Source organism: Prosopis cineraria, unplaced genomic scaffold, assembly GCF_029017545.1.
Source record: "Prosopis cineraria cultivar Desert tree isolate PC_DT_omini unplaced genomic scaffold, ASM2901754v1 PC2, whole genome shotgun sequence".
Lineage (NCBI taxonomy): Eukaryota > Viridiplantae > Streptophyta > Magnoliopsida > Fabales > Fabaceae > Prosopis > Prosopis cineraria.
This window is the reverse complement of record NW_026555333.1, coordinates 17,284,202-17,295,730: the sequence shown is the minus strand read 5'-3', so window position 1 is coordinate 17,295,730 and position 11,529 is coordinate 17,284,202. Positions and strand designations below refer to the sequence as shown.

At 32.3% G+C, this 11,529-nt stretch overlaps 2 protein-coding genes and 1 long non-coding RNA gene across 3 annotated transcripts; all 3 read left to right on the top strand.

Moving 5' to 3' along the window:
- Positions 1 to 4,457: 4,457 nt before the first annotated feature.
- Positions 4,458 to 7,831, top strand: LOC129301903 (cysteine-rich receptor-like protein kinase 42). The gene is made up of 4 exons (XM_054940534.1): positions 4,458 to 4,922; positions 6,548 to 6,951; positions 7,382 to 7,502; positions 7,704 to 7,831. Exons 1-3 carry the CDS (start codon positions 4,507 to 4,509, stop codon positions 7,405 to 7,407), a joined length of 846 nt encoding a protein of 281 aa, XP_054796509.1. The 5' UTR covers positions 4,458 to 4,506; the 3' UTR covers positions 7,408 to 7,502; positions 7,704 to 7,831.
- Positions 7,724 to 9,636, top strand: LOC129302580 (cold-responsive protein kinase 1-like). Its single transcript, XM_054941507.1, has 5 exons — positions 7,724 to 7,831; positions 8,002 to 8,215; positions 8,492 to 8,672; positions 9,028 to 9,130; positions 9,406 to 9,636. The coding sequence occupies exons 1-5, from the start codon at positions 7,724 to 7,726 to the stop codon at positions 9,634 to 9,636; spliced, it is 837 nt and encodes a 278-aa protein (XP_054797482.1).
- Positions 9,637 to 10,310: 674 nt separating this feature from the next.
- On the top strand, positions 10,311 to 11,073 carry LOC129301910 (uncharacterized). Its single transcript, XR_008591121.1, has 3 exons — positions 10,311 to 10,430; positions 10,522 to 10,718; positions 10,820 to 11,073. It is a non-coding gene; the product is annotated as an uncharacterized LOC129301910 (long non-coding RNA).
- Positions 11,074 to 11,529: the final 456 nt, after the last annotated feature.

Here is an 11,529-nt window from a genome sequence, read left to right as displayed (position 1 = left end):
GATGGCTCTTTGAAGCAACATAAGGCCCGTTTGGTAGCCCAAGGATTCACTCAAGAGTATGGTGTTGACTATGAGAAAGCTTTTGTACCTGTAGCTCATATGGCTTCTATTCACAGCCTTCTAGCCATTACTACTATTAAGCACTGGCCTCTTCACCAGATGGATGTTAAAAACGCCTTTCTAAATGGAGATTTAGAAGAAGAAGTGTATATGAAGCTTCTACTTGGGTATCAACATCCAAAAGACAAGGTCTGTCATCTTCGTCGAGCTTTATATGGGCTCAAGCAGGCTCCACGTGCATGGTTTGCTAAGTTTAGTAACACTATAAATCAATTGAATTTTTCTTATAGTCCTCACGACTCGGCTCTTTTTGTTTGCTCTACGGCTCATGGTATTGTTTTGTTACTACTGTATATTGATGACATGATTATCATAGGTAGTGATGATACAAGAGTTCATGAGCTCAAGACATACTTGGGCCAGTAATTTAAAATGAAAGATCTTGGCAGATTGAACTATTTTCTTGGAATTGAGGTCCACCATGTGAGTGATGGTATATCTCTTTCTCAAGTCAAGTATGTTACCGATTTGATATCCTGAGCTCACCTTTCTGATGAGGAAGTTGAAACTACTCCTATTGAACCAAATGTTTAATATACTTCTACTGATGGCACCTTGTTGGATAATCCTACTCGTTATCGCCAATTGGTTGGGGGCCTTATCTATCTTGCCGTCACACAACCTGATATTGCTTATGCAGTTCATGTTATTAGCCAGTTTATGTCTGAGCCTCGCACAACTCATTATGCAACATTTCTTTGGATCATTTGATATATTAGAGGCACTCTATATCTTGAGCTTCACTTCTCTGCTAGCTCATCTCTTACACTGTGAGCTTACTCTGATGTTGATTGGGGTGGTGATCGTGATGATCGATGGTCTACGACAGGTTTTTGTATCTTCCTCGATCATTCCCTTATCTCTTGGAGAAGTAGGAAGCAGACATTAGCCTCTCGCTCTAGTGCTGAATCAAAATATCGTGCACTAGCAGACACCACTGCTGAGGTACTTTGGCTTCGTTGGTTACTTGATGAGTTGGGAGTATCTCAGAGCTCCTCCACAGACATTTATTATGATAATCAAGCTGCAATTAAGATTGCTCACAATGATGTATTTCATAAGCAAACCAAACACATTGAGATTGATTGTCACTTTACTCGACAGCATATTGTTCGGGGCACCATCTGACTTGTTCCAACTTGAACCAAGTATCAACCGGCGGACTTGTTTACAAAGTCTTTTTATCCAAGTCGCTTTTAGTTTTTAGTAGACAAACTCAAGTTGCTTTCTGTCAAGCCATCTTAAGTTTGAGGGGGGATGTTATCTAAAATATTCTCCAGATATTTTTTATTATTATTGTATATATATCTCAATTATTATTAGGAGATATTATTTGATATTATTATATAGTTATTAGTCATTATTATATTTTTTATTTTCTTTGTATATAATGAAATCTTTATCTCAATAATACATACGACATTTTTCAATTCTTCTCTTGTTTCTCTCTCTTATCTCTAATAGCTCTCACTTGGAATTCACTTGAAGCTATATAGCTTGGATTTACCAAGATTAAAAGGATCCACTTGAACTAAGCTTATCACCATTATGCAGAATATAGCCTTAAAAATAACACACAACAGGGGAAGATTGTTAGACACTTTCAATTCCCACACAAAATTCACAGCCAAATCAGATTTGTCAATCATGCTACCAGGGGAACCCACATTAAATCTTCACTTTGCCCCAAAAAAGCCTAAATGAGTCTGCCAAATGATAATCATATATAAGAAATCCAAATGCTGGCAGAACAATAGATGAATATTTTAGGCAAAATATATAACAAGATTGTCTTATATTTCAACTAATTACTCTTTTTTTAAAAAAATGATACATCAAAATTTTAATTGTCATTATTAAACATTTATCTATAGTGTATTTAATGATTGTAAAATTAAAAAGATGTATATTTTTTTTAAAAAAATTAAGATTTTACTTAACTTTTTTTTTTTTTTAAAGAACGGTGAAGTGCTTGTAGTTACCACCACGAGCGACTACCAAGCAGGGAATCGGGTCATGAATAGGTTGAAAAGGGCAAATTAAGATATCATAAATTCATTTATTAAAAATTTTTTTATTTCCATTAAAATATATATTTTTTATTTTTAATTTCAATTTATGACAAGTTAAAAAATATCATAAATTCACATACACACAAGAATCTGTCAATATATATATGAAAAATAAAGTAAAATTTTTTTTACAAATATTAAATTACTTATATTTTAAATTAAAATTAATAAAAAATTACTTATATTTTGAACAGGCCTAGTTCACACGCGCAAACTGTATCTCCCGTCCTGTTTATTAAGCAAAAAAGTGAATATTTTTTGTCAGTTGTAAACTTGTAATTACCATGAAAGCCGAGCCTCCCCAAGTTGACATAATGATTGACTCGCATCTCTCAAGTTGCAAGTCAATCATTTGTGACCGTCATCTTTGCCGCCTAACTTTTTGGTCAAACTCAAAAGACGCTTCACGATTTTCCATAATTTTCATTTATGAAAGGTAGAATGATGCCCCACCATCTAAAAGTATAAAATATTTTTAAATAAAATTTTACATTTCAATAAATTTTATTAAATATATTTAATAATTTTATTTTTAAAAATAAAAATATAAATTTTTAAAAATACTCATTATTTAATATATTAAAAAGAGAAGAGATAGAAGTTAATTATAAATAAAAAAAAGATAATAATAAAATTGATATTTTTAGGGTGTGTTTGGTTCAAGAAGATGAGAGGGAAGGTAAGGGGAGAGGAGGGAGGGGAGCTCTCACCCAATTTGGAGGGAAGGCTTTGGAAGGGAGGGGAGAAAAAATTTTCTCCCATCTTTCTAACCAAATGAGGGAAGGGGAGCCCCTCCCCTTCCTTCCCCTCCTCCTCAACCAAACACACTCTAATGAAATCTTAATTCAGTAAAAAAAAATTTATATTTTGAAACGTAAAATTTTTTTTAAAAGTATCTTATACTTTGAGTCGAAAGGACTACTGGTACAAAGTAATTAGTATTTATTTAAAATTTATGAGAAACAATTATTCGAAAGCAAAATTAAAACTTCAAGGCAGCCGTTATTTCCTAATCGATCATCATGCATCACTCTTCCCCTCAGATTCTTCCTTTGTCTAATGTGAACTTGCATGTTGATGTTTTGAGAGTGACTATACACGCAACTTCTCTTGTTTTGCTTCTCCTTTACCATGAGCTCTACCCACATTGATTCTGTAATCTTATTTTTTAATTTTAAAAAGAATATAATAATGTTTGTCATTTCCGTTTACTTTGAGAACACGGGCACCATTTGCACCATTTGACTGTATAAAATGTTTGTCACAGCATGAGGACGTAACCATGCAAGAGGCGCACGCTTAATTATTGTCTAAATTTTAATGTTGGTGTCTTTCCTGTGTTGGAAATTGGAATGGTCGTCATTCTTGGAAATTTCAGAGATGGCTTCTTCATGTCTTTGATCTCTCCGCCCAGCAAAAAAAGAAAAAGAATTAGACATGTCTTTGTCCAATTTCTAAAGATGCGTTAATGATATGCCTCAAATGAAGGAGCCACGTGATTGTTCGTCTTAAAATAAAATGATAAAGAGTAAAATACAGTAACGTCCCCTATATTTTGCTAAAATTCTAGAGGCGTCATCTATATTTTCAAAACATACATTTTAGTCTAATTCTTTATACTGAATATTCCGTTAAAAATGTTAAAATACTTAATTTTTTATTTCTAATTAGTTAAAAAATTTTAAAATTATTAATTTATTCTTATAATCAAACTTTGTATAATTAAGATTGTTAATACTAATATAAATAATTTAAAATATTTGTGTTAAAATAAATTAAATTAAAAAATAAACTAATTCTATTGAGTAATTTATTATATTGAATTCTTATTTCATAAATTTTTTCATAAAAATATTTCTTAAATTTTTTAAACTGCATGCTCGAATATTATTTTAGCCTAACAAAAATGTAATATAAATGAAAAATTAAAAAAAACATGCATTAATTTGTTTTGACTGATTTGAATGATTTTTTGACAAAAAATAAAAGAGAGATATTTTGGTTAAATATATGTGACTTAATGGTTAGATAACCAGTTGGATGGATGAAATTAAAATATTAAAAATAAAAGAGATGTTTGTGTTTTGCAATTGTAACTATTTATATTAAAGGAGGTTCATATAAATTTTAAAAATAAAAGGGTAGTAACTATAATTAAGATAAAATAGAGGGGTCAGTATATTTTACTCAATCATGAAGTTAGGTCCAACGGTCGGTATATATAATATTTTCAATATAATATTCTCATTCCAGTCCCGCCCTTGCTCGGCCAATCATTCATTCTTCTTCCTCCCTCTCACCCTCTTCTGCAAGAATGAAAAACACCGCGCGGCAGAACCTTCAACAAAAGCGTCCCTTCTTCTTCTTCGCATTCTTCTTTAACTTCATGATCTGGTCATGGTGGACTCTTGACGGCGTCGTTTCAGACCCGCAGACCAATTTAGTGAAACTGTGGTGTGACAATGAAGGCGACATTGACGGGTCCATCATGAAGGAGATCCTAAACGAAACGCTTCGAGAACTGAGAGCTCAGATCAAAGACCGGAGCAAACGCTTCGCCACAGCGCAGGCAGTGAAGTCCAGCATCCCCGTTTATGCCCTTTTTCAGTGCAGAAACTACCTCTCCGTCGCCGACTGTCTCTCTTGCTTCGACGTCGCCGCCGTGAATATCCGAAATTGCTCCGCCAGGGCATATGGCGGCCGTCTCGTCTACGACGGCTGCTTCCTGAGGTACTACTAGTTCTTATAATTCAACTTTGACATTTTTTCCCTTTTGAATAGCAGAGCGTAGAAATAATATATTCATTGCGACAATATTATTGTGTTTCTATTATGTATACATTCAATAATTACAATATTTACGATGATTTACAATGAAAGAAATGCTCCCTATCATAATAAAGATATATAGGAACTAATTTAGTAATTCACACATATTAAAGAAATTAGGTAAGTTAATTATAACATGGTTATTACATCCAAGCCTAATAATTAATCTAATTGATTATAATAAAACTTTGAAATAATTGAAGTATATTATTTTCATTTGTATATGACAATAAAACAAGCAATAATTAGTAAAATGATAAGCTGAGTTTATAATGAAGATTTATTTGTAATTTCATGGCTATTGATTTTTGTTATTAAGTCAAGATGTTATGGAATCAAATCTCACATTGGCTCAGCGCAAGTGACCTTGCCATCCATGATGGGGCTCATTGACTCCAATGCTACGGATAATGATGGTGGTGGGGGATTGTTTTTCGTAATAAGTAAAGTGCATTTTGGTAATTGATAATTAAATTTCAGTTTATTCCTTTAATGATATTTCAGAATGGGGGGATAATAATTTGGGACCTTGTAAAGATACCAATGACAATTAAAAACTTTGAAATATTGAAATACCATAAAAGGACCACAGTCATAATTTGTAATTACAGTATTCTTATTTATTGAAATAACTAATAGAAAATCACTTATGAATTTAAGAAAAATTGATTATCAATTTAAAGAAAATTACTAGTGAATATACGAAAAGTTAAGTGTGAATTGATAGAAAATTTTTATGAATATGGACATGGTTTGAAAAGTTACATGTAAATTTATAAAAAGTCAGTTGTGAATTAATATTCAAAATTAATTTTAAATCATTGATTGACAATTAAAACTATTTATATTCATTCACAAATGATATGTTCCATATATTCACAAGCAACATTCCTAAATCATAAGTGATACATAAATAATGATACATTAATTCATAAAATTATCTATCCATTTACAATTTACTTTTCATTGAATCACATATAACATTACTTAAATTGATAACTTACTTTACTTGAAATCATGAATCACACATTCCACTAGCTATTTTAATAATTATTTATTTTTAATTACAAATAGAGACTGGTCCTTCCATGACATTTTAATAATTCTAGGTCTTTAATTGTTATTAATTCCTTTAAAAAGTTTGTAATTGTTATTTTCCCTTTCAAAATCCATTGGTCCTCAAATGCAAATATCTTATACACTATAATCATGATACACTAACTTGATTGTACACTAATCATTATAAGTGTGTATTTTTCGACTTCTTCAGTAGCCATATGGGCGCAAGTAAATTTTAATTAACCATTATAGCACACTTCATTATTGGTAGAAAACTAGTGATAATTACATTGGTACCGTAAACCTTATAAATATATCTGTTTTCATTTTTCCCCCTTTCTTGTTTACATCAAGAGGACTTAAAGCCATCTGGTTTATGCATGAGGCTGTCAGAAATTACATATTTTTCTGGGCACAACACACTAAAAAGGACATTGGAGGGAAGTTTGAATCGTGTAATTATGCAGGTACGAGAGCAGCCAAATATTCGATTGGGCAAGCGAAAGTTGGAACAACATAGTCTGTGGGAATCAGACAATAAAAGATTCCCCTGATCTTGCTTCAACTGTGCAACAAGTTATCAACAATCTAGACATAGCAACCCCAAGAATCCCTGGATTCTATGTGGCCACTAAGACGCCTGTGCCGAACAGTAATGGTTTGAATATTTATGGCTTGGGTCAATGTGTTGACACTGTCTCACAAGCTGGGTGCCAGACTTGCATGGACATTGCGTTAGCACACTTTAAGACTTGTCTTACCAACACAGATGCTAAGAGCTACGACATTGGCTGTTTTATGAGATACTCTACCACCGCCTTCTTTGCTGATAATCAAACCACTGATATCAGCCGCTTCTTATTGAAACATGGTATGCATGTAGAATTATGTGTAATTTGTGTTATCAAGGGGAAAAAAGAATTATGTGTAGTTTGAAAACTTTTAAATGTTGTCTGTGCTTCATTTATGCCACAAGTACTTAATAAACACTACTACATTGCATCCATATATCTGTCCAATACTATATGCAAGCTTAATTGTGCTTCTGATTCAGATGGTAGGACTTAATAAAGTCGATAAGAGTTTCATGAGATACTCCACCACTTCATTCCTAATATCCACACTACTTATATAATTCCCTTGAGTAAACAAAGTACAATTGATTCAAATATTAAATACAATACACGTATCAAAACAAGATGATTTCATTTTGTAAGAATAAACTTAAAACTTGTGTTAATACGTGTCTGGTGTCATGGCTTGATTATATTAGACTGTAATTTTATCCTTGTCCTGCGCAGCTGGTTCAAGCAATAAGGGGCCATGATTGGTTTTATTGTTGGAGGTATAGTGCTTGTTTTGATCTTCCTTGCATTTTTTGCCTGGATTAGATCACCAAAAACCCGAAGAGGGTTCCCAAAGGTAAGCAACTTGAAAGTTGTTCTTGTACTACTATGCACGAATTTGTATAATGGTTTAATGCTTTCTTTTTTCACTTTTTCCCCCTCAACATAAAAAAGTGGTGAACTTTAATCTCCATGGAAGTAGGAATCTCTTAACTCTTTTTCTTTCTTTCTTTCTTCATTTTAGGAGGATAAATTGACTAATGTTGTCCTTAAACAGGAGATATAAGTGGGATAAGCATGTTGAAAGGCCCACTTAATTACAGTTATGGGGATTTGAAGTCGGCAACAAATAATTTCAGCCTTGAAAATAAACTTGGAGAAGGAGGATTTGGTGCTGTATATAAGGTAACTATACATTTCGACTTTCAAAATTTTGACATAGATCACGTTCCACATCAAGAAAATTTCTAAGTGAGTTTTATATATATAGTGCTGTAAAAGCTTCAATTTTTGAAGGACAAGGTAGAACCTCGAATAACATTTTCAAGATTGAAATTCTTAATCATTGTGAACAGGGTACTTTGAAGAATGGGAAAACTGTTGCAGTCAAGAAATTAACTTTACGACAATCCAAGCGGGTGGAGGAAGAATTTGAGAGTGAAGTAAAGCTTATAAGTAATGTTAATCATCGGAATCTTGTTCGGCTTCTCGGGTGCTGTAGTAGAGGCAATAAGAGAATTCTTGTCTATGAATACATGGAAAGGACCAGCCTTGACAGATTCTTATTTGGTATATTATATTACTCAACAAGGCTTATGTTGAAGCATTAGCTATTATTTTTCTTAATAACATTATGACATGTGAAAATATTTTGAACTTAACATAAAACCTTTAACAAAAATTAATTCACATGTCACAATTTTATTAAAGAAATCAATAAACGTATCTTTGTCAATTTCCTATTGAAACATTTTGTGAATTGCTTTGATGTTACCCTTCTTTTTTCTCTACCAGGAAAAAATAAAGGTTCCCTTAATTGGAAACAAAGATATGATATAATTTTAGGAACAGCAAGAGGTTTGGCATATCTACATGAGGAATTTCATGTTCATATTATACATAGAGATATAAAGACTAGCAATATCCTCTTAGATGATGATTTACAACCTAAAATTGCTGATTTTGGCTTGGCAAGACTTTTACCTGAGGATAGATCTCATCTTAACACAAGGTTTGCAGGAACATTGTAAGTTCAAAAAAATTCATTTATTTAGTTTTCTTAAGTTCTATTGAAGTTCTTGGATTATTGAAGGTGATGATAAAATCTATACACGAATAATAGGAATATTCATATTACTTGATAGATAGTTTCTAACTTTCTCCCTCTATACATGCAAGAATGAATCAAGAATTCATGTTGTGGGACACAACTTGATGGAATATTATTGTATTCTGTATGTCTATCTCAGATTTGGTTGGTTCTTATATATATAGACACACACAAACTCACACCCCTATTTTGTTCTTCTTAAATATTTGTGTTTGTGTTAATTTGAACCATTTAGGATCTATTACATCATAAATGAGATGCATTTTTTCAGGGGATACACTGCACCAGAGTATGCAATTCATGGTCAATTATCAGCAAAGGTTGATACCTATAGCTATGGTATCGTAGTCCTAGAAATCATTGTGGTCAAAGAAGTAATCAATTAAAGGTCGATGGTGCTTTTGAAGGCGAATTCCTCCTTCAAAAAGTAAGAAAGTTTCTTCTGACAGCTATTAACTAATGCAACTATTTTGGGAAAAAAAATAGATGCAAGACTTTTTTTAATGACTTATCTTGACTCTTTGAAAATCTATCCCTTTTTCATAGGAGAATTTAATATTTGTTATTTAATAAACATGAGCCTATGTTTTGATTTTCCTTTTCAACCTTCTTAATTCTTAATTCATTTCACTTCATTCTCACTTGGCAGGCTTGGAATTTATACAAGAGAGGCATCCACTTAGAGTTGGTGGATGATACCTTAGACCCTAATGAGTATGACGCAGACGAAATGAAGAAAATAATAGAAATTGGTTTGCTTTGCACCCAAGCATCTGCAGAAATAAGACCGACAATGTTTGAAGTAGTTCATTTGCTCCAACAGAAAGGTTTATCAGAGGATATGAGACCCACTATGCCTATTTTGATTGAAATTAATTAATTAGAGGTTCATGGAATGGAAGACGCCTCTATTTCAAGCGCCTTCTCTACATATAATGCTTATCGCTTTGACTTTTATACCGTTAGCAAGATATTTGTATTTTGGGTGACTTCAAGTTTTGAACACAAAAATGAAATAAAAGCATAGAAGAAGGAAAACAATCAGAACAAGGCTGTCCTTCATTTCATTCTTCAATATTTTTTTTGCAATATCAATCCTAGAGTATATGTGAATTGATTCTTACATGTAATTTTTGAGTAAATTACATTAATATTTCTTAAAATTGGATTGAACTACACAGGATATTTATATTATTTTTAAAGTGATATTATCAACTATAATTTTTTTAATTAATCAAGATAATATGTCTACATAATTTGTTAAATGAAATTATTATTTTTTTGTTTGTGTCAAGCATATACCACAAGAGTATGGATTTGTCACAAGTAGTTTTGTAATAACCCAGAAAAAAATTAAATTAATTTAAAATTGGTGACAAGATATGTTAAATATATTTTTACATACTTTGGGCTAAATCATTTTTAATGGTTTAGCGGCAAGTATCTTTAATATTAAATTTAAGACTCCAAGTTTGAATCCTTGGGATTATTTTTGTGAATTTTCAGCCTTTACAAAATTACCATTATATCCTTGTCACCATCCGGTTTTTTTTTTTTTTTGGCCCCCTCCTCCTTGACAGAGCAAGAGAGGGAGACCTTGGGATTCAGAAGCTTCATCCTCCATCCTTCACTTCGTTCTTCCACCATTCTTTCTCATTGTCATAGTGACTATGGGTGCGTTGGAATCGTCCTTCTCTGTTCGTGTTGTTGGGTGCTTCGGCTTCTTTCTTTTCTTTTTTGTTCATCGTTACCGTGGCACTTGCAGGACCTTCCTCTTCCCCTGTTCTACAGTGATTCCCTTCTCCTCTCTTCGTGTAGCTCTCTCCCTGTTCTGCGTCGTCATGGTTCTGGTGTGGTCGTGTGGTGCACCAACTCCTTCCCCTTCTATTTCTTCACCGTCGCTGAACTGGTTAAAAGGGAAGTTTAAAATTTTTCTCCCTGCTCCATCATGATTGATCTGAGGTGAGTATTCGAATTTTTCTCTTTCACTTTATGGCACTTCTGTGAGTCTGATAATGGGGCTTAGTTGTTTCTTTTTGTTTCTGGAACGCTGTGATGTTTAGGAGTGTTGAATCCATGGGTGCGCGCGTGTGGCATAATGGTTGAGGCTGTGGAATTTTTCCTGCCCTGTGCTGCCGTGTATGTTTGAGTATGAAGGTGAAATTGATTTAAATTGAAATTTTTAGTATAGAGAATAAAAGGATGATGGTGTGGTATTGAATTTTAGTTGAACTTGAATTGATTATTGATGCTGATAAATTATTGGATCAATGAATGAAGTTAAGAAGCTCCACTAAATAAATTAGGAATTGGTGCCTATTATGTGATTGTTGAAAGATCTATGAGAGGATTTTCTCTCTAATAATTTAGCTATGACCAAAGTTATATGAAAAAACTGTGATATAATTCAGGAAACTTTGAATTATTAGGATTGACTATATTGTGTCAACGTTAGAAGGAGATTTATTGAATTTGTAGGTAGTTTAATATAATTTTATAGTATATTATAAGATTGGAAGAGAGGAGAACTTTGTAAAATGTTTGTTAGAGAAATTTGACATGTAATGGCAAGATACTTGTTGTCATGCTCTAAAAATAGAGGATAACATGCATAAGATGTGAATCATATTACTCATCCCTATAAGTTTCAAATCATAAATTAATTACATTTTTAAAATGTAATCAAATTTATATTAAAATTTTAACACTTTTGACACTAGCCATTATAACAAAGTTTTAATATTTTTGTAAAAATTTCAACAAAACATTTCTT